Source organism: Oncorhynchus mykiss, chromosome 17, assembly GCF_057628025.1.
Source record: "Oncorhynchus mykiss isolate SJ-2025 chromosome 17, ASM5762802v1, whole genome shotgun sequence".
Lineage (NCBI taxonomy): Eukaryota > Metazoa > Chordata > Actinopteri > Salmoniformes > Salmonidae > Oncorhynchus > Oncorhynchus mykiss.
The window spans coordinates 29165048-29189154 of NC_143038.1; the positions used below are offsets into that span (position 1 = coordinate 29165048).

Sequence of the window (24107 nt, forward strand, 5' to 3'; positions counted from 1 at the left end):
ATCTGGCCAACATTGCTATGAGACAAGGTTTGCAGACAGTTTCTCACACACATTCACGAGAATTCAAGAGGCAGAGCTAAAAATTCCTCTCCCTGAAAGTAGGTGTACAACATTACTGTATGTTGAAAATAAAGTGTACCGTTTCCAATTGCCATAGGAGTACAGTATACTGGAAATCACATCACTGGCATCAACTGTCATTAAAATCATCCACTGGGTGTTGTGCCAGTTGGCATAATCGAAGCGAGTAAGTGATTATACTACTGGAAGAGGTTGTAATATACGTAATTCATTCATGTGCAAGACTGTACTCCCCGGAGTGTGAACTTGGCTACGCTGTAGACATGTAGAAACTATAATATATGCATATGCCCTAAGCAAATCCTTCTGTGCCGCCCTTCACAAGCCTATTTTACTCCCCCTAAGGCTCTACATCAGTATACTCATAGTATAACAGTTTGTGTCAGAGACTAGGGCAGTTTTGTAAAGTGACTGAAAATAACAAGAACATGCACATAGGCTTTACATGTGGTTTGGGTCAATCAAATGAGCCACTCTGCTGCAGGTCCGATGAACACTGGATATGTGTGTCTGTGTGTGTGTATGCATATGGGTGTGTTTGTGGCTGTACAGTAGGTTTGCCTTTTCCGATAGGCTATTTTTATTTACGTTTTGTAGACACATAAACATGTCTGCCATACATATTAAAGGCAAACGGTAGTGACACGACAGTAAATTATCTCCAAGTAGCCACATTTTAGTGCATTTCTCCTCATTCACTTTCTCGGAGCTCTGTAAGATAGTGCACTTGTCTTCTCTTGAAGAGACCTCTCGTAACATGCAATTAATCCCAAAGGTTAAAAGACTCACCCTCCGTGTATACTCACCCCCCCCCCCCCCCCCCCCCACAACTCCCTCTCTCAACCCTTTCGCCAGAAACAGGGTGTGTCAGGGCTGATCTCCTCTCAATCCTTTTCTACCAGTCTGACAGGACAGGCCACTCCTGCCAGCCACAGCCTCAAGGGAACCAAGGGAGAGGAAGGAGGAGGGAAAGGGAGAGAAGTGCAGGTAAAAGTGGGTATGTTCCAGGTGAATGCTCCTCCCCTCGGCTCTAGAGTAGGATAAAACCGCTGTGGTGCCAGACAGATCATCACTTGAGGGACTTGACTCTCCTTTTGAAGCCTCCTTGTCCTCTGTCCTACTTCTTTCGCTCTCTACCCCTCTCAATTTTTAGAGAATTCCAGGCTTGTAAAGAAGAGTCAACACTCCCCTAAAGTTTCAACGATGAGCTTCAGCAGGACAAGCTACACCAGCGGCGGCGGCGGCGGCATGGGCGGCGGCACCACCAGCATTCGCAGGAGCTTCACCAGCCAGTCTATGATTGCCCCCGGCTCCACCAGGATGAGCAGCGGATCCGTCCGTCGTTCCGGCGCCGGATTCGGCGGTGGCATGGGCATGGGCGGGGGCAGCGGCGGTGGCTTCAGCTACATCAGCAGCAGCAGCGCAGGTGGCTACGGTGGCGGTCTCGGCGCTGGATTCGGTGGTGGTATGGGTGGCGGATACCCCATCACAGCTGTCACAACCAACCAGAGCCTGCTGGCCCCCCTGAACCTGGAGATCGACCCCAACATCCAGGTGGTCCGCACCCACGAGAAGGAGCAGATCAAGACCCTCAACAACCGCTTCGCGTCCTTCATCGATAAGGTCAGTTCCTGTTAACTCTATATGACTCCACCACGCCTGCACTTCAAACACTGAGCATTCACAACGACATTGATGGCATGCTATTTTGCTATATATTATGTAATGAGCCAGATAAGTACCAGTACACATTTCCATTGACTTTCTCATGCACTGAATTTATTCTTAAAGAAAGTGAGCTTCAAGCCTGTATTAAAGCAGAATTATATTATACTGCTTTGCTTGTGTAGACTGCTTTGCTTGTGTGTACTATTTGCGGGCATACATGTCAAACTCTAACCAAATAGATATTTGACATTGACTACAGGGACACTGTGCAATGATCAGAATCAATGGAGTAAACCAGAAAGGCAACAAATACAAGCCTTTGTTCTCACCTCACATATTAGCATCCTAATATAACAGGATTTCCTGGCTGTATATAGCTAAGAAAAGACGATCTCAATATGCAGGAATGTTTATTTTTCTGTAGACTAAGCCCTTATGTCACAACTCCCCTTGTGAGCTCAATAATCTTACACTCTGGTTCAAAGAAAGAGAGAGGTAGGACACCAGGGCAGCTATGAATCTTATCTCTAATGCTGAATCCGTCAATGAATTTCGACCTTTGGGATTCTCTTATAATCTGTGCAAAAGCTGTTTCTGACTGCCCCTGTGTTTAACTTTCACAAAAGTTATTAAAGGTCTCTACCCAGGAGTTGATAGCCCGTCCTGTGACTGTAGCGGTCTCTTTGGCTGCTATCTAAACAAGGGTGGAGACCCGTCTCTTACCCCATGACTCACCCGATCTCATACCTGTGGGGTGTGGTCGTGTGGACCTTTCTACAGAGTGCCCACAGTCCAAAGTCTATGCCTGTCACCGTTGTCATGGGAGATGAGCATGTCCAGTGCAGTTGCAGTACAGTAAATCAACTTTCCCTTTTGTCTTTTCCAATGAAAGATGAACTCCATGTTTCCACCAGTCTCTAGGTATTTCCACCTGCACACCCCCCTATATGCCTTACTTGAGGTAGAGAATAAAATACACCCCCTTAATGGGCAGAGTCAACTCTCACAAGCAAGGCAAAGAACAATGTAAACACCTCTGTAAAGCCTTCAAAGCTGCTTTTGTCTTCTGTGGTTTATTTGCCACACCTAGTTTTTTTTTATGGTTGGAATGAATGCGTGGCCTTCACAGTGAAACAGAGCGAAAAGGAGATGACTCATAACTATGAGAGATAGGTAAAACATTTTAAAGCCATACACACACTGTGAGTCTGTCCTAGGCAGAGAAAGTTTGGATATGCTTTGGCATGCCGATAAACTCTCTTTTACTTGCCTATCTTTTGTTCTGAGAGTGAACAATGAGAGCTACACATCTCAGGGCAGTTTATCGATGGGATCAGGTTTCGTCTTGCCTCCCAGGATGTAGGCTTCTCAGCCTGGGTGTATACATGTAGATTGCCATATGTCATCATCGGTTAAATTAACAAGGTCTTGGACACTGACCGGCTGTTCAAGCCCAACCCTGTGATGCTATTTACACAGCTATGCAGGTACTGGTGTGGCTTTTACTGCAAGTCTGCTACAAGGTTGACTTCAGCTAAGTTATGTTTTTGCCACACCATTGGAGCCCAATTCGTTCTACTCCCTTTTAAAAATTGACAGAACTGATTCATTATTTTCATCACCAAGTCTACTCAGGCTGACAATTGAATTTGAATTTAGAGGCTATAAAGCCTTATTCATGGGCCATCCATCACCCATCCTCATTCATTAATGAACACGCATCCATTTATTCACTCACTCACTGACCATGTCCCTTTTGTCCCTGCAGGTGCGTTTCCTGGAGCAGCAGAACAAGATGCTGGAGACCAAGTGGAGCCTCCTGCAGGACCAGACCACCACCCGCTCCAACATCGACGCCATGTTTGAGGCCTACATCTCCAACCTGCGCAGACAGCTTGATGGTCTGGGCAACGAGAAGATGAAGCTGGAGGGGGAGCTGAAGAACATGCAGGGCCTGGTTGAGGACTTCAAGAACAAGTAGGTGTCGATATGTCGGCGGTGCTTCAAAAGTAGCCGTATTAGTATAAGCAATAACTTATGTTTAACCTCAGTGTAAGAAGCCACCCAGAGTGATGACTTTGCATGAAATATTGCCCTTTGCTTTGTCATCAGGTATGAAGATGAAATCAACAAACGTGCCTCAGTGGAGAACGAGTTTGTCCTGCTGAAGAAGGTGTGCAGGATATAACATGATGTCTTGTCATAACTCATATCAGAGTTAGAACCCATTTCAATTCCATTCCATTAACTACTCTCTCTCTCTCTCTCTCTCTCTCACACACACATTCTCTCGCTCTCGCTAGGATGTTGATGGTGCCTACATGAACAAGGTGGAGCTGGAGGCCAAGGTTGACGCGCTTCAGGATGAGATCAACTTCCTCAGGGCCATCTACGAGGCGGTACGAACCATTCATTAACATTTTCAACATTCATTAACATTTTCAACAATCATTAACTTTTTCACATTTACCATGCAACACATAAGTCTTCCATATCTGAATCTTGGAGAGCTTCAACACTACATGATAGTCAGTGAATCAGATGTTGTCTCTATCCTCTCTTGGTTCTTCAGGAGCTAAATGAGCTGCAGGGCCAGATCAAGGACACCTCTGTTGTGGTGGAGATGGACAACAGCCGTAACCTGGACATGGACTCCATCGTGGCTGAAGTGCGCGCCCAGTACGAGGACATCGCCAACCGCAGCAGAGCTGAGGCCGAGACCTGGTACAAGCAGAAGGTAAGCAGAGTTTGAACATGAACAGAGTTTACCAGGACACTTTTGGCCAAAATAAGCTAAATTACTGTGAGCGCTTCCGCAATCTTCACCTCCCTCATTTACATTTTCTTACATTTCTTCCTCACTTTTCTCAGTATGAGGAGATGCAGAGCTCTGCTGGACAGTATGGTGAGGACCTCCGCTCAACCAAGGCTGAGATTGCTGAGATAAACCGCATGATTTCTCGTCTCCAGAATGAGATTGAGTCTGTCAAGGGACAGGTGAGGGTGCCAGCTAATTTCAGAACCTCTTTTATGAGGATTGTCCATAAATAGCTGATGTCCAAGCAAGATGGTTCATAGCACTAGCGTATTACCATTAGCTGCTAATCCATGCTTCTACAGTGGATACAGGCTAATGCTAATGAGCATTGCTAATAGCTCGAGGTTAATGCTAATGCACCATTCTCTTTTACCACAGCGGGCCAACCTTGAGGCTCAGATCGCTGAGGCAGAGGAGCGCGGTGAGATGGCGGTGAAGGACGCCAAGCTCCGCATCAAGGACCTGGAGGATGCCCTCCAGAGAGCCAAGCAGGACATGGCCCGCCAGGTGCGTGAGTACCAGGAGCTGATGAACGTCAAGCTGGCCCTGGACATTGAAATTGCCACCTACAGGAAGCTGCTGGAAGGAGAGGAAAGCAGGTGAGTTAAAGCTGGATAGTTGAGACATTAGCCTCTTAGCTTAGCATGTTATGAATGACAGTTAGCATATTTGATCAACTTTCCATCCAAACTTCAATAACATTGGACGTATCTATTTACAGAATATCCTCCGGTGGTACGTCTGCAACAATCCATGTGCAGCAGACCTCTGGCGGCAGTAAGTACCATTTGATTTCATTTCTAACTGTGTCCCCTAGTTCAGATCATTTTACGTTATGCTGAGGAATACACATGGACTTTGCCATGCATCATTGAAACCGAAATATCCTCTAGCTTTACAGCCGATTAAACTGATCCCACTCTATCTCTCTGTACCCAGACTACTCCGCCGGAAGCTCAGGTGGATTCGGCTATGGCGGCGGCAGCGGAAGCTACGGCGGCGGCGGCTTTGGCGGCAGCAGCAGCAGCTTTGGCGGCGGCAGCAGCTTTGGTGGCGGCAGCAGCTTTGGCAGCGGCGGAGGTGCCACCATCACCAAGTCTGTGACATCCACCAGCTCCAGCAGACGTTTCTAGAGACCTTCAACTCTGTACCAATCCACGGTGGTACGCAGTACTCTTAGACACAGCAATATCCCTGTTGAGTTAAAAGTGATGGGGGAATGCCTAGCGAACCTGATGATTTGCAATGAGATTGATGACATGTATTTACGTTTATTTTTCAATCCCTCCCAGGACAGAGAAATAAGAATAGGGACATTGAATTATACTGCCTTGACAGTGATTCGCTGGAAAACAATGAATGTATCAATGTGTTCATCCAGGATCAATAGCTGTTCTCCCCTCATTCACATGTACTCTTCACCATGTTTAACAAGGCCTACATTCCTATCTTTCTGCACTGACGAATAAGGATTAGGAAGAAAAAAAAAAGAGAAAAAAAAGAGTAAACTCTTGAGGGAAAAGTTTAAACCAGCTATAAAGAAAGCTTGCTCGGGATCCTCCTTGTATCTTTGTCAGCTTGTATGTTGCATCTAAATACATCAGTGGTTGTTGGGCATATTGTTCTAGCGTCACACTCATAGGCGGCAGTGCCATGGACATAATCAATCAACTATGGACACTTGCTGATTTGGCAGCTGAACAGAGAAAACACTCCCACCCTTGTGGGAATACCCTCATATTTCTTTAAGGTGATTTATGAATGATATGAAAGCGATTATGTCATGTGTTCTCGTAAACAAAAATAGGCCTTGTTACTAACACATGACCTGTCTCTTTCATAGTGTACTGAAGTAGCCATGCAGAAGAGCCTGTAGTCAATCTTCACTCGCATAACTCTAAAGGAAATACATTGTTGTCAGAGGTTTACATTTTAGAGAGGTTTCCTGTAAATAGTTTTCTTCTGTGCTTGGTTTAGCTTTTTATGACCACTGGAATGAAACGATGTTGTGACCAGATTTATTTGTCAAAGTTTTCTCAACAACCTACATAATTTGTGTCAATTGACTTTTTAACATGGAAAAAAGAGATCAATAATCACTGCCTGCTGTCTCTTACTTTTATTTTTTTTGTTGTTGTCTTTTTTCTGAATTGTGTGTGCTTCCCATGCATCTCTGGCACCATCTAGCGCATCCTTTGATCAAATGAAACTACAATGTTGAGCATTTTGGAATTTCAGAGTATTCAACCACATTAAACTGATAACTGATTATTCGTATGAATAAAATACTGATCATTTGCTGAATACAACAAGCACTCAAAAACCCAGTTAGTTGCCGGTCATTGTCTTATGAAGGGACACATCAAACACATAATTAAAGACAACATCCAAAGTTAAAACCCACTGTTTTATCTCACGTTCATTTCCTATACAACAATTGAGTTTGATTGAACTACACTGCTCAAAGAAATAAAGGGAACACCAAAATAACACATCCTAGATCTGAATGAATGAAATATTTTTATTAAATACTTTTTTCTTTACATAGTTGAATGTGCTGACAACAAAATCACACAAAAATTATCAATGGAAATCAAATTTATCAACCCATGGAGGTCTGGATTTGGAGTCACACTCAAAATTAAAGTGGAAAACCACACTACAGGCTGATCCAACTTTGATGTAATGTCCTTAAAACAAGTCAAAATGAGGCTCAGTAGTGTGTGTGGCCTCCACGTGCCTGTATGACCTCCCTACAATGCCTGGGCATGCTCCTGATGAGGTGGCAGATGGTCTCCTGAGGGATCTCCTCCCAGACCTGGACTAAAGCATCCGCCAACTCCTGGACAGTCTGTGGTGCAACGTGGCGTTGGTGGATGGAGCGAGACATGATGTCCCAGATGTGCTCAATTGGATTCAGGTCTGGGGAACGGGCGGGCCAGTCCATAGCATCAATGCCTTCCTCTTGCAGGAACTGCTGACACACTCCAGCCACATGAGGTCTAGCATTGTCTTGCATTAGGAGGAACCCAGGGCCAACCGCACCAGCATATGGTCTCACAAGGGGTCTGAGGATCTCATCTCGGTACCTAATGGCAGTCAAGCTACCTCTGGCGAGCACATGGAGGGCTGTGCGGCCCCCCAAAGAATGCCACCCCACACCATGATTGACCCACCGCCAAACCGGTCATGCTGGAGGATGTTGCAGGCAGTAGAACATTCTCCACGGCGTCTCCAGACTGTCACGTCTGTCACATGTGCTCAGTGTGAACCTGCTTTCATCTGTGAAGAGCATAGGGCGCCAGTGGTGAATTTGCCAATCTTGGTGTTCTCTGGTAAATGCCAAACGTCCTGCACGGTGTTGGGCTGTAAGCACAACCCCCACCTGTGGACGTCGGGCCCTCATTCCACCCTCATGGAGTCTGTTTCTGACCGTTTGAGCAGACACATGCACATTTGTGGCCTGCTGGAGGTCATTTTGCAGGGCTCTGGCAGTGCTCCTCCTTGCACAAAGGAGGAGATAGCGGTCCTGCTGCTGGGTTGTTGCCCTCCTATGGCATCCTCCACGTCTCCTGATGTACTGGCCTGTCTCCTGGTAGCGCCTCCATGTTCTGGACACTACACTGACAGACACAGCAAACCTTCTTGCCACAGCTCGCAATGATGTGCCATCCTGGATGAGCTGCACTACCTGAGCCACTTGTGTGGGTTGTAGACTCCGTCTCATGCTACCACTAGAGTGAAAGCACCGCCAGCATTCAAAAGTGACCAAAACATCAGCCAGGAAGCATAGGAACTGAGAAGTGGTCTGTAGTCACCAGCTGCAGAACCACTTCTTTATTGGGGGTGTCTTGCTAATTGCCTATAATTTCCCCTTGTTGTGTATTCTATTTGCACAACAGCATGTGAAATGTATTGTCAATCAGTGTTGCTTCCTAAGTGGACAGTTTGATTTCACAGAAGTGTGATTCACTTGGAGTTACATTGTGTTGTTTAAGTGTTCCCTTTATTTTTTTGAGCAGTGTATTTATGACTTCCTGTCCTCCTCAAGACAGTCTTATTAGATTGCATTACAGAAGCATAATCACAGACATACTGTAGTAGTGGTTCCTCATGTTACTAGAACAAAAAAAGACCATGATTTTCACAACATTTAATCCATAGAAGGACCTGTTGAAGGAAAGATTGTTGACATATATTTGACACAAAAGATCATTGGGAAATAATTAATTTAAGTTAGAATATTCTATGACACTTTGGCCTAACCCAGGCCTCCTTTAAGACTCCATGTTTCATCTGTAGGTGCTATAAAGCGATTGTTGGTGTGAAGCTTCTCCCCTTGCTCTGTAATATGAGTAGTATTTTGATTTCAATAACACATTTCTAACATAAATGTATAAATATTGAAAAATGTAAACGTGCATATTGAAAATATCACATTTTTGATTGAGCTAAGTATTCTATTTATTGTTGAACATAATATGCTCTACAGACATATCAACATTCAAGAGTGGGATCTCTGCTACTTTTAAAGCTATGATCCAATTTGTAAGCATCACCAACACAGTGAATGTGAAAATGTATAAAAAATGGTCGCCCTCTGTGTTGGTGCTTTGCAGGATGTCCAAGGAGGGCTGTGATTGGCTACATTGCCTACCAAGCCAATTTCTCTGTATAAAATGGGCCCTAACGTTACGACTAGCAGAGAACCCACTTTGGGACATTAATACGTTCGTGGAGTAATTTTTAGTGAAAATCCCCAAAATCATGGTATTTTTTAGTTTTAGTTTCGTGAGGAAACACCTATAGGGCAAATTACAAATGTCACCCTACTCCCCACTGGGCACAGACGTAAATTAAGCGTTTATTCCACGTTGGTTCAACATAATTTCACTGAAAGGACATGGAAATAACATTGTTTCAACCAGTGTGTGCCCAGTGGATCCCTTTACTGGCAACAACTTCTTCACCAGAGCCACATGACTGGTAGAAAGTAGGACACTACCTTATATAAAAGGTTTAGGGTGACGTTTCAGATAGGCCCATATGTTTTATTTAATTGTAAATACACAAAAAGTTTACTGCATAGGGATTGTATGGAGATTTTCGTGCGGTGCTTCCTGCATGTTTCTAGACACTCTCTCCATTCCAGGTGAGGCCTCTGGGTCAGCTGTGGACACCCCTTGAGAAGTGACAGCATTTGCTGTCTCCCCCTTCTGGACACGATAGACACACATATACACTAATATGGCTGCTCCAGATACGGTTGTGAGGAGAGCCGTGATGATGAGTCCAACATTTGGTTTGTACCATTCTGTTGAAAGTGAACGGAGAACACAAGAGTTACTGTGAAATCTGAGCATTGGGTATGGAGTGTAAGATAATTCAGACAATCGCTATACAAGCAGATTGCACTGTACCAATCGGTTACAGTACAGAGTAGGGGAGAGGCGGACATACTGTGAATACCTATACAAGAGATGGAGTTGCTTTTAGTTAAGCGAGAAAACATAGGTACTCACTGCTCACGAAGATCCTCACTGAGGACACACTCTGTTCAGACCCTCTAATTCTACAGGCATACTCTCCTGATAAGACAGGCGCATGAAGCATGGTCCTCATTTCTTCTCCTGAGGCGATTTGCACGTTGTCGATTGTGTTAATGTACGAATCTATGGAGACCCTCGTCAAGTCCATGAAAAGCTGAGAAAAATGACAAGAAGAAACATTACAAATTGAGTTGTTGTTGACGTTATACAGTATTTGCATACCACCAGTACTCTGCCCTACAAAGGCAAACATGCAGTAACTACACTTTTGGTCAAAATGTAGGTAAGACTGAAATCAGGCGTTATAGTATGTGTTTTATCGTGTGACAAAGTGTCCTGGTTCAATTACGTTCAGTTTCAGAGAACATGGAGTGTGAAATATGCAGTAACTGCAAAATCCAAGTTACTGCACTTTGGCTTTGTTCCATTATGTTTTGACAGCATTTACCAACTCTGCCATACACAGGCAAAGTGCAGTAACTATGCAAACAGTGAAACTGAGAAAAATGGCTATAACGTTTATTTGCTGTCCAGCCAATATGGTGTAGATAAGTAATAATGCACTTTTGTATTATCTTATTATAAAGGGATTTTTTTATGCACAGAAATCATGACAACTGATTTGACCTAGTATTCACAGTATGTCCGCCTATGTCAAATAAATGACCATACAAAGTCAAACAGCAAAACAATAAGAAAGTTGGATACACACATTTAGATTGTAGATATTGCACAAAGTAAAAAATATGTTTGAGGTATAATTATTCTGCGTGATGAAAATAGTCCTTACCTTTTGACAAAAAATGGTTGTGAGGGTTACTACAATACAACATTCAAAACATGAAAAGATAACTACATAAAACCATTAAATACAGTTGGAATGTGCACTGAACAAACATATAAATGCAACATGTAAAGTGTTGGTCCCATTGTTGAGCTGAAATAAAATATCCCCGAAATGTGCATAAATGTGTTACCATCCCTGTTAGTGAAACATTTTTCTTTGCCAAGATACTCCATCCACCTGACAGGTGTGGCCCATCAAAAAGTTGATTAAACACCATGATCATTAAATAGGTGCACCTTGTGCTGGGACAATAAAATGCCACTCTCTGATGTGCAGTCACACAATGCCACAGATGTATTCAAGTTGACGGAGCGTGCAATTGGCATGCTAACTGCAGGAATTTCCACCAGAGCTGTTGTCAGAGAATGCAATGTTCTCTACCATAAGCCGCGTTATGTAATTTTATAGGATTTTGCAGTACGTCCAACCGGTCTCACAACCACAGAACACATGTATGGAGTTGTGTGGGCGAGCTGTTTGCTGATGTCAAAGTTGTAAACAGAGTGCCCCATGGTTGCGGTGGGGTTATGGTATGGGCAGGCATAAGCTACGGACAACAAACACAATTGCAGTTTATCGATAGCAATTTGAATGCACAGAGATACCGTGATGAGATCCTGAGGCCTATTTTCGCCATCACCTCATGTTTCAGCTTGATAATGCACCTCCCCATGTCGCAAGGATCTGTACACAATTCCTGGAAGCTGAAAATGTCCCAGATAATTCATGGCCTGCATACTCGCCAGACTTGTCACCCATTGAGCATGTTTGGAATGGTCTGGATCGACTTGCACGACAGCGTGTTCCAGTTCCCGCCAATGTCCAGAAAACTTTGCACAACCATTGAAGATGAGTGGGACAACATTCCACAGGTCATAATCAACAGCCTGATCAACTCTATGAGAAGGAGATGTCGCGCCGCTTGAGACAAATGGTGGTCACAACCAGATACTGACTGGTTACTGGTCACACCAATGTCTCAAGGTATTTGTGACCAACAGATGAATATCTGCATTCCCAGTCATGTGAAATCCATACATTTGGGCCTAATGAATTCATTTCAATTGACCGATTTCCTTATATGAACTGAAACTCAGTAAAATCGTTGATATTGTTGCATGTTGTATTTATATTTTTGTTAAGTAAAGTTAGACCTCTCAAACGGTTTCCATCAAACAGAAAAATACAGTTAGATTGTAGATACTGCACTTTGCCTTTGCATTACCCATATAGTTGTTTATCGGTGGGTCCTCTGCGGGACTAACATAGGCTAATGCGATTAGCTTGAGGTTGTAAGTAACAAGAACATTTCATAGGACATAGACATATCTGATATTGGCAGAAAGTTTACATTCTTGTTAATCTAACGGCACTGTCCAATTTACAGTAGCTATTACAGTGAAAAAATAATTATTTTTTATTTTTTTACCTTTCTTTAACTAGTCAAGTCAGTTAAGAACAAATTCTTATTTTCAATGATGGCCTAGGAACAGTGGGTTAACTGCCTTGTTCAGGGGCAGAATTACAGATTTCTACCTTGTCAGCTCAGGGATTCAAATCTTGCAACCTTTCGGTTACTAGTCCAACGCTCTAACCACTAGGCTACCTGCCGCAATGCCATGCTATTGTTTGAGGAGAGTGCACAATTTTGAACATGCAAAGTAATTAATAAACCAATTAGGCACATTTGGGCAGTCTTGATACAATTTTTTTTTACAGAAATGCAATGGTTCATTGGATCAGTCCAAAACTTTGCGCATACAATGATGTCATCTAGTGGCCAAAATCTAAATTACAGCTGGGCTGGAATAATACATGATTGCCTTTCTCTTGCATTTCAAAGATGGTACCAAAAAAACCGTTTGGTTTTTTCTTTTTATTATCTTTTACCAGATCTATTGTGTTATATTCTCCTACATTCCTTTCACATTTCCACAAACTTCAAAGTGTTTCCTTTAAAATGGTACTAAGAATATGCATATCCTTGTTACAAGCAGTTAGATATGGGTATGTCATTTTAGGCGAAAATTGAAAAAAGGGTGTGATCCTGAAGAGGTTTTAAGGTCATAAATTAGCAGAGTGTAGTAATAGCATTTTATGGTTCAGAGGTCAGATCAGTGGGCATGGTTGATAAGAATTACTTCAATAATAAGATGATACATCACTGCATTATCACTTATCTACCTACAACTTATTTGGCTGGTTAGCAAAAAATAACTTTAAAACCCTTTTTCTCAGTTTCACTGTTAGCGTAGTTACTAGTATTATAGGGAGCTACAGTGTTACCTTTTCCGTACCAAACCAAGGGGCATTGAACATGCAGGACAATTCCAACGAGTGCTCATCACTGATGTCGACTCTCGATACCTCTCTGTAGCCTGTGACTGAGATCTTAGTAGTTGGCAGAGCATCTACAGGCAGAGGAAGAGAATTTGAAAAATAATCCTGACCAAAAAAAATATAATATAATATATATAATAAATATATATATAAATATAAATAAATAAATAAATATAATAAAATATAAAAATGAACAAATCTTCAAAAGACAAGTATCTGGTCAAAACAGTGTCACAAAACATTAGGTAACGCCTTTACAGAGTGTTTCCCAATCCTGGGGACCCAAAGGGGTGAATTTATTTTTCATAACCAACAATAAAACACCTGATTCAATTTATCAAAAGCTTGATGAGCAGTTTTTAAGTTATAAACAAACATGTGCAGACCTTTGGATCCCCAGGACCAGGATTGGGAAAAATCCTGTACTGACGGCAATTTAACAACCAACAACCTGTTAAAGAGTTGTACAGAATTAACACCAACCAACATAACTTGATGAAGAATGCACTCTCTCCCACCTGAGCAAACTATTTTCACCCCCTTCCTTGAGTTAGAAAGGGGCTGCACTGCATCAATCTGACACTCCCTGAGTCGTCCCTCGCCTCCTCTGCACAATATGGAACCGATGGAGAAGTCAACCTTATGGTTGTAGTCTTGCTTCGTCGAGACGGAAGATAGTGTCCCACAGCCCAGCTCTCGACAAACCACGATACCCATTGCCCAGTTCCAGCTTTCTATCTGTTGGCACACAGGGCCCCAGCTGCCTCTGACCTGCACCTCCAGTTGTCCCAGACACTTGGAGCCCTGATACTGGGGCACAAGACGGATAGGCGCCTCCTCTGTGAGAAGCGGGGTGGAGAGTCAGAGGACATATTACATATTCGACAAGTGACTTTTTAGTTAGTAATTTGAATCTGGTCATATACAGTATAACAAATAAAGAAGGAAAGTCACACAGTCATATACTGAATGCTCACATAAAATGTACTGGTAAACCGGCGTTTCGGCACGCATTGACTTCTTGAAGAGGGCACTGAGTGCTGAAACGTTTGTTTACCCAGTAAATTGTTGTGAACATACAGTACATGACCGTGTGACTTTCCTTCGTCATTAAATAGCTGGGAGAATATACAGGTGTCGACTTTCTTTCATATTTTTATCAAGTTTACTCTCCCTTAGTTAGCACCTCTAGAAATAGTTTTTGGTTGGGCGTCAGCTCATGTTTATTTAAAAAAAAATTGCCAACACATTACATTACAGTACAACACAGCATTATTGCTGTAGGCCTATCGACTATTAACTATTCCTGAGCTCATACACCAACCTGCAATAGCTGGGAGGGAACTGGAGGGAGGAGAGAGGTAAATATGCTGGTTGAAGTCCACAATCTCCAGTCTGCAGACAAACTCGAAGTTTTCTGTGCTGTCCACTAGCCACCTGGTCAGTGTGATGGAATCGTGGCTGTCAAGAAGGGCCGCTGACCCCTTAAACTTAAAGATCTCGTTTCCCACAGTAACAGGCAGCTGTCTGTAGTAAAGGGCCAGGGTTCTGTTGGGGAAGTGGGTGGTAGTTTGGCAGCTGATGGTGTAGTTTCCTCCGATGGGTATGAAGGCGGGCACCACCAAAATTGGCCCTGGAAGAGAGGCTATTCGAGTGTCGAAGACAGATGGAAAGATATAAGAGAGTCAGAGAGATAGGACAGTGAATGTCATACATTTATTGATTATAGTTCTCTTTAAGTCTTTCTCTCTTGGCTATTTCTTTCTTTGTAGATTTCAGTAATCATAATGATTCAGGGATCGATTCAAGCCTTATTGCGACGACTCGTAATTGCCACTTGATTGACAGCTGATCTCTCGTTAAACCATCAATACAAGGTAAATATCACCCGCACAGCTGATCTCAATTGCAACCATTATCCACTACCAATTTAACGCCCCATAAAGGCGCTTGCAGACAGGCAAATTGAACCGTCAGAAAATCTGCCTAACGTGTGTAGAGACCAGCGGTCCTGGTTGTTGTCAGCTCGAATGCTGTCATTAAAACATTGTTTGATTGGTTGATGAATTCTGCTCTTTGGTCAACCATGTGCGGCTTCAAGACTTCAGCTAATTTCATTTTTTGGCGCCACGAGCGCCGAGCCAACGGCGCCGCTCACGGGTGCGAGCAACATGAACTGCGCCGCTTGCAAAACTACTTGCATTTTGGCTGCCTGCCTTCCTACCCCCACTAAGTCTATGAGACCTTCACAAGTTACCGCGGCCCACCTGTAAGCGCCTTTATCAGGGATCGAGGTACGACCCAAGTGCAGAATGTGTGAAGTAACAATGTTTATTGTAACCGCAGGGGCAGGCAAACGACAGGTCAAGGCAGGCGGGGGTCGATAATCTAGAGCAGAGGCACAAGACGGCAGATACAAGACGACAGGCAGACTCAGGGTCAGGTCAGGCAGAGGTCAGTAATCCAGAGGCGGAGCAAAGGTACAGGATGGCAGGAAGGCTCAGAGGCAGGCAGTGGTCAGGCGGGAACAGGGTCAGGACTGGCAAATGTCAAAAACCAGGAGGACGAGAAAAGAGAGACTAGGGCCAACCAGGAGCTGAGACAAAATGCTGGTAGGCTTGAACAAACAAGATGAACTGGCAACAGACAGACAGAAAACACAGGTATAAATACACAGGGGATAATGGGGAAGATGGGCGACACCTAGAGGGGGGTGGAGACAAGCATAGAGACAGGTGAAACATATCGGGGCGTGACAGCCTTAACATGGATGTCTTTTTATCTTTCATCAGAGACACTGGATATAATGTCGAGAAGCTTGTGTCTCTGCCCTAACAATAGGGTTTGTTGTCCACAGAGTGAAACGGCGGGCTGTCAAGCCCTCGCCTATTCCTCTCTTTGCATTGGTGGATACTTCTCGTTATTTTAATACTTTTTTGAATACTCAATGGATGTTCACGTCAACCGCCTGTATTCAATGGAGCGTAAGATGCTATGCTAGCCTCATGAATATGCATAGACCGCCTCAAACGCCGATACAAAGTGCTTTTTTTCAAAGTTCCCGGGATGTCACGTGCATCACACTCACCGACCAGTTTATTACGCACACCACCCCGTTCACGATAATGGATCTCTCCTACAGAAAGTGAGACACGTGGCCGTGGCTGGCTATATAAAGCAGGCTGACAAGCGTCAAGGCATTCAGTTACAGTTAGAAAGGGAAAAACAAGTGACCTAAGGTTCTTTGAGCAAGAATCGTGCAAGCTAACGGGCGGGCAACAAAAAGACAAATAATGGTGCAGTGCAACAGTGGCGTGCATAGGGCCTCCCGGGTGGCGCAGTGGTTAAGGGCGCTGTACTGCAGCGCCAGCTGTGCCATCAGAGTCCCTGGGTTCGCGCCCAGGCTCTGTCGTAACCGGCCGCGACCGGGAGGTCCGTGGGGCGACGCACAATTGGCCTAGCGTCGTCCGGGTTAGGGAGGGATTGGTCGGTAGGGATCTCCTTGTCTCATCGCCGGGTGCAGTGCTCGCTAGCCAAGGTTGCCAGGTGCACGGTGTAGCCTCCGACACATTGGTGCGGGTTGGCCTAGCGTCGTGTATCGGAGGACGCATGACATTCAACCTTCGTCTCTCCCGAGCCCGTACGGGAGTTGTAGCAATGAGACAAGGTAGTAGCTACTACAACAATTGGATACCACACAATTGGGGAGAAAAAGGGGTAAAATAAAAAATAAAAAACAGTGGCGTGCATAACGGCATCTCGGAACACACAACTCGTCGATCTTTGACGCTAATGGGCTATTGCAGCAGACGACCACACCGAGTTCCACAACTATCAGCTATAAAAAAGAAGGGGCTCCAGTGGGCACATGATCACCAACACGGGACATTTGAGGAGTGGAAAGAGTTCAGTTTACTTGAGTGGCCTGCGCAGTCCCCAGAGCCTCTTTGAGATGAGACGGAATGGGATGTTTGTAGCATGAATGTGCTGCCGTCCAATCTGCAGCAACTGCGTGATGCCATTATGTTAGCATGGAACAACATCCCCGTGGAACATTTCCCGACACCTTGTAGAATGCCCCCCAAAATTCAGGCAGTTCTGGAGGCAAAGGGGGGTCCGACCCAGTACTAAATGGTTGTACCTAATACTGTCCGGTGAGTGCATTACAAAACTTCTACGAGATCAAATAAGCCTCACATATCAAAATAGCAATACATTTTCGTCTTGACTAAATTCGACAGTCTCTCATTGTCCCCCATACAAAAACTCCTCACTAGCTTAATAATGAGTGATCTGCTTAACATGTACCAAACCGCGCCAAACCGCGCTTCTTAATACCCGCCCGCTTAACCCCGAAGCCAGCTGCACTAATGTGTTGGAGGAAACACCATTCAACTGACGACCGCGAGGCTCGCAAACAAATAATGCACAACTAATCCTGAAACTAAAATACTGTAGCAACCTTAGTTCAACACCTAGCGTTTGTCTCTTGGGGAGACTAAAAGAGGTATAGTTCAACCACAATCTGAGAGGAAGTTGTGTATCTCTTTACTGGAAGTTTATTTACATTTTTTTAAGTGAAGAGGGGCACCCGTTAAACATGACATTTGTATGCCCTCATGATAATCTGTAATAAGAGAGTTAGACATTATGACACACTTACAGATGGTAAGGTTGGCTGGATTGCTTTTTCCCGACACATCTCCAGTATTGCTGGCATTGTACCAGCATACGTAGATCCCCTCATTGGCTGCAATGGCTTTCGTGGTAAACCTGACATCATCTCTGTTTTGTATAGTGAGGGAATGTACTGCAGAGAGGGATTGGTTGTCCCAGCTAAAAGAGACAGTTATTGGCAATCTGACGTTTGTCGGAAGTGTGCAGATCAGCTCCACGTCTGAGAAAAGTTGGATGTTGCGGCCAAAACGGGGGCGGTAGAAAGAGAGCGAGGGGGCTAGAAGAGGGCCTGTGGAAGAGTGAGAAAAGTGTGCAATCACTACAAAGGTACAGCAACACACACACCACAGGAGGCTGCTGATGGGAGGGTAGCTCATAATAATGGCTAGAATGCAGTGAATGCAACGGTATCAAACATATGGAAACCTTGTGTTTGTCGTGTTCGATTCCATTTATTCTGTTCCAGCCATGACTAAGATCCCATCCTCCCCAATTAAAGTCCAAAGAACCGCCTATCACACACACACACACCTTGTTTTTCAATACATCATATTGCCTGTGGGTTACACAGTGCCATGAAAATGTACTCGGTTGCAGGATTTTCACATTTCATAGTGTTAGATGGATCCAGCCTTGCAAAACGTTTATGAAACCAGGAAAACACCCCTTTACACTGATGCTTGCTACATAGGTGACCACACTACAGCTTTCCAGTTAATCACAACGCATGACTTGTGAAGAGGATGTTGCTTTACAGAAGCATATTCTGATACAATGCAAAGTATACAACATTATTAAGGGAAACTGTTACAAGCTGTTTTCCTGTGTTATAGTTGCAGCCATGGGTGTAATCATTACTCCAAACAGTTGCAATTCATGTTGCAACTAAAACTAGCGTTTCTACAACCCCAGTTGTTTATTTAAAAAAAAAAAATAATGTTCGGTATTTCCATCATTATCCACTAGGTTTGCTGCAAATTCAAAATCCTAGGAAATGTTATTTAATTGACACAATCAATATTATTTATAATATTATTATCATTGCATTGTTGGAAAGAGGTCTCAAGGTTAAACATTTCACTGTACTGTTTTACACTTGCGCTTATGGCGAAAAGAAAGTTGTGTGAACTTAACTGAGTGTGTCTCCCATAGACACCAATAGATGGGATTCGGTGAAAATGCGTGTCGATAGAGCCGGAAGCCGTGCATTGTTATGATTCTGAATGGTCAGATAGCTAGCAACATTGACAAGAAGCTGCCATGTGGGGAATCGTAGGTGTCTCGTTTCATCTAGTTTTGTCTTGTTCATGATACCATGACTTGTTTTGACTTATTTCATGTCAATGCTAATATGGCTATAATTCACTAGCTAGCTAACCAACATCTGTAACAATATATTTGAGTGTGCTCATTGTGCAATAGTTGCCCACCCGTCGGTTTTGTTGCTACACAACCAACCAGTCTGCAATAGCAGTTGGGTCTGGTCTACTTAGTATATGGACTTTTATTCAACCAGGAAAAAAGCTGAGTGTGGTGTCTCGCTTCTTCTTCCGTCTCTGATTAAGATTCATAGAACTACGCCTCCCCTGGCTTAATAAGGCGTGGGGATACATAGGTTCGGTTTGAACATCTGTGCTCGCATACTCCCTAAAGACCTACACTTGAAAACGAGAAAAAAGTGTAAATATTATTATTTGTCCCTCTTGAGCCATAACACTTCCTCAAAATAGTCAGAATTAAATCAAGAAATCGGTCATTCATTTTGCCAAGGAGGTCTTAGTCGCACAATTTTACATCTAACTAAGATGTTTGGTGGAGCATTTCTAAAATGAAAATATTTACATGAAAATTAGTCGTCTCTCGTTGAATGAAAACAAATAAAACACTTCATTTAAGAATCCCGTCCGTAGTTCCACTCCTACTGTTGACCAATCACCAACAGAGGGGAGTAAACTTTGGCTATCTAAATTCAACTTGCCTCAAGAAAGCCGAGAAAACCCAGCCGAAGACCAAAACGTCACAAAAATGTGTCATAATATATGCGCAAACTATTTCGACTGGGAAGTATATGGTAAGCTTTAGGCGATTCCCCCACCAAACACTCACACACAACCAGACATTTATTTATTTTAGACCGCTTGTGTCAGGTAAATATAATTTTATACATGCAGCAAACCTAGTGAATAATGCTTGTAAAAACTTAACCCATAAAAATCAACCAAAACAACTGGCCCTACTTATAGTGCACTGTATGTCTGATTACTGTATCAGCTACATTATGAACATAATGACATGTTCTTCAGTGATATTCTACTAACTATACATAATGTATAATACTGTACATAATGCGCCTTATTCTCTCTCACATCGGGAACATAGATTAATTTACATACAACTGTGTATGGAGAGAAACAACCAGTTTTAACAAGCATATTTGGAAATATGCAAGAGAGAGCATGCTTACCCTGAGTCCAAGCCACCCTGGCTGACTGCCCAAGCCACAAGATGGTGAGCACTGGGTGAGAAGGAGAGGAAAGTGACATTTTGGTGTTGGGTAACTGCTTCAACTTCCCTCCCCACAACTTACTGATAGTGAATATTCTTTAAACCATACACTGAACTCTAACATATATTCTGACCACACCGATCTGTTGAATAGAAAAACAAATGATAAAAAAAACAGCGAGGTCCAAAAGGATTTGGACCGTGACACATTTGTTGTTTTGGCTCTGTACTCAAGCACTTTGGATTTGAAATGATACAAAGTGCAGACTGTCAGCTTTAATTTGATGATATTTTCATTCATATCGAGTGAACTGTTCAGAAATTACACCACTTTTTTGTGTAAAGCCCCCCCCCCCCCCCCCCCGCAAAAAAAACCCCAACTATTTGGACAATTCACTTAAATATGTCTATTAAAGTAATCAAAAGTTTACTACTTGGTCCCTCTATTCCTAGCGCACAATGACTACATCAAGCTAGTGACTACAAACTTACAGAGGCACAAAGATCATACCCCAAGACATTACCAATAACAAGGAATGATAGCATTGTTTGGGGATGTATGATATTTATGCCTTCAAATTTCTCACTCATCATTATTCACGATTAATTCAGGATTATCTGTAATCATGGTAGCAGCCATATTATTGTAGAGGTGTTCAGAAACATATCCTATTCTTATTTACAATAAAAGTTATTACAAAATTACACAATACAATATTTACCATTAATTTCTGTTGGGCACAAAATAATCAGAAACACAGCCAAAACAAGTTTGTAGAAATCTTAGGAAGTCTCAAGGTTTTGCTCAACCGAGGTAGCGTATCTAATGTTAAACTGTAGACCACACTATTTACCAAGAGTTTTCATCTCTAATCTTCATAGCTGTCTATTTACCACCACAAACCAAATACTTTGGTTCACTAAAATGAGGGGGTATGTAGAAAAATACCTGTAATTTCGAAACGGTTCACCAGATATGGATGAAAATACCCTCAAATTAAAGCTGAGTCTGCACAGAGCCAAAACAACAACACTTGTTACTGTCCAAATACTTTTAGACTTCACTGTATATAAAACAGGTCATTATTTAAAGATATTAAAAATAAAAATGCTTTGTAAATTAAGTGCCGACAAAGAATAATGGGGTGCCAACAAAGTTAGTTTGCTCTGTTTATGTTCATGCTGTAAGACAGTACATGTACAATGTATGTATACTTATATACTGTAGGATAAATAAGTATTTGTACATATGAATGCACTGAAAGCTGTCATTTTTATATTCAATCAAACCCTTTACAAATGAATGAAAGTTTACAAAATTATAAATGTTAACATTTAAACAGTCCTCAGCATTGTGGTTAATTGTTTAAAAAAGAAATGTCCATCCATATAAATGTCCATATTGAACAAATACTCTTTAGATGTATTGCCATACATAAAAATGTACCTGTTACGCTGAACATCGCCATGGTGAATGAAACTGACGAGAATAACTGGTCCATAAATTCCAGAAAATAGATTTGAGCAATAGCAAATGGGGAAGATGTCAACTTCCCACACAAACTGTCAGTACTTTACATAATACTAGAAACAACACTTTACATAATACTAGAAACGTTGTTATTCACAGAGTTCGAGCTGTTGGAGGAATTGAATACCAGATTAATTCAGCACATATTTAATTTTGAAACCAGTGTAACATTTTTACACTTGTTTGTCCAGTCATTGATCATTGTAACTAGAATGGTTTCGGATATTGTTATATTAGTTTGACTTTCTTGTCAAGAAATATTCACATCTGATGATGTAATTTAACAAAATGTTGGCACAATTATATACGTTTTTTTCATGGATATGATGATTTTTTTTACAAATGGATCATTCAATTTACAACACAATAACCCCTGGATAAGGCTTCTTCACTCTGTTAGAGATGAGGCAATGTGGATTATGCCATTGCTCATTGTTTTCCACAAGAGGGCAGTGTTGTTCTGTTTTTCTTTGAAAGCTTCATCCTCTGCTTTGATATGATATCACAACATCTCACATTCGGACTAAAATACCACAACTTGCATCTGGCCTACGAAGTACTTGTGCAACACTAAGTAAGGAATCAAAAAAGCAATACACTGAACTGTCTGAACAAAACAATACCCTCATTGCAATTTGTAACAAAGTTGAGATGTAGACTGTAAAATTCTTTGTTTTTGTAATGCAACATTAGTGTTGATTAAAGTAGCCACAACTGTGGTCCTATAAATCTTCTCATCCTAGCCAGGAGTGAAAATATAAAACAGATATAGCAATATCTGTCTCGCTACACAGTACCAGTCAAAAGTTCGGACACACCTACTCATTCAAGGGTTTTTCTTTATTTTTTTACTATTTTCTACATTGTAGAATAATAGTGACATCAAAACTATGAAATAACACATATGGAATCACGTATTAAACAAATTAAAATATATTTTATATTTGAGATTCTTCAAAGTAGCCACCGTTTACCTTGACAGCTTTGCACACGCTTGGCATTCTCTCAACCAGCTTAATGAGGTAGTCACCTGGAATGCATTTCAATTAACAGGTGTACCTTGTTAAAAATGAATTCCTGGAATGTATTTCCTTCTTAATGCGTTTGAGCCAATCAGTTGTGTTGTGTCAAGGTAGGGGAGGTATACAGAAGATAGCCTTATTTGATAAAAAAAAAAAAACAAGTCTTTACCTGGAATGCTTTTCCAACAATCTTGAAGGAGTTCCCTTGAGAGAATGCTCAGGAACATATATCCATGTGCCATCTCTTCATAGGTTTTTAGGAGCATATACCCACGTGGGTGAATGAAAGATAAACTTAGGTCCATACTCTGGTAGGTTGCAGTAATGCTGTAAAGTTGGTTGCCAACGACCATATGAAGTCCAAAGAAGAAAAAGAAGCCTTAAGGAAGGAGAAGAAATGACGAGAAACGAATTCGGTTTACAGTTTTATATGTGGATTAATTGTCGGAGTTGAGGACCTTGTGCATTTCAGGAAAAATAACAACCCAATGTTTACATACCAGGACAACTTAGCTAGTAACAGCAAGCTAGCAAGATAAATTGCCATACATTTTTTATCCTTTTTGATCTGTCCCCAAATTAATATAATTGGTTCAGAGTTTGTTTTGATATTTCAACCTGCGCGTCCTGATCGCTTCTGGTGTGGGCGAACAAAATCAACGTGCGTGTGTTCGGTTTGGTCAGCATGTAAGGAATTGTTGAGACCAAGAGAGATGAGGTTTCTCTGAGGAAATTCAAAGGCATATTTCACAGATTTAGGTCTATTTTTCTAGACAATAAAGGGCTGTGTGTATGAAAGTTGAATTTGGTTAGTTAAGTGATGTTATTTTGATATAGTGTCTTTCTCAAACCCAAGAACACAAGCCAGAGTGGACCACATTCCATAAAAACACAATATGCAGTTGAATATCCCAAACTATTAAAGACAACAAAGAAAGCCAGAACAGAAAAGACATGATTATTCTGATGGAACCACAAGACAACAAATGGGTACGGGGAGAAGATACAATTCCTAGAGTAGGCCTACCTGCCTTACATGCATTCGAGGGAACTATCCCAGTGGGCACAA

At 42.4% G+C, this 24107-nt stretch overlaps 2 protein-coding genes across 2 annotated transcripts; one reads left to right on the forward strand and one right to left on the reverse strand.

Annotated features, from left to right (window-relative positions):
• Positions 1 to 1169: 1169 nt before the first annotated feature.
• Positions 1170 to 6644, forward strand: e3 (type II keratin E3; the record flags this gene model as incomplete). Its single annotated transcript, NM_001129986.1, is given in 9 exon segments — positions 1170 to 1704; positions 3518 to 3726; positions 3862 to 3922; positions 4053 to 4148; positions 4322 to 4486; positions 4621 to 4746; positions 4946 to 5166; positions 5289 to 5344; positions 5507 to 6644. Coding segments are annotated over 9 exon segments (1548 nt in total). The 5' UTR covers positions 1170 to 1284.
• A 1910-nt stretch (positions 6645 to 8554) lies between these two features.
• On the reverse strand, positions 8555 to 23184 carry si:dkey-195m11.11 (uncharacterized). Its single transcript, XM_021568583.3, has 8 exons — positions 21933 to 23184; positions 20445 to 20495; positions 17967 to 18269; positions 14628 to 14948; positions 13822 to 14142; positions 13250 to 13374; positions 10090 to 10270; positions 8555 to 9881 (listed from the first exon to the last, which is right to left on the reverse strand). The coding sequence occupies exons 1-8, from the start codon at positions 21985 to 21987 to the stop codon at positions 9646 to 9648; spliced, it is 1593 nt and encodes a 530-aa protein (XP_021424258.3). The 5' UTR covers positions 21988 to 23184; the 3' UTR covers positions 8555 to 9645.
• Positions 23185 to 24107: the final 923 nt, after the last annotated feature.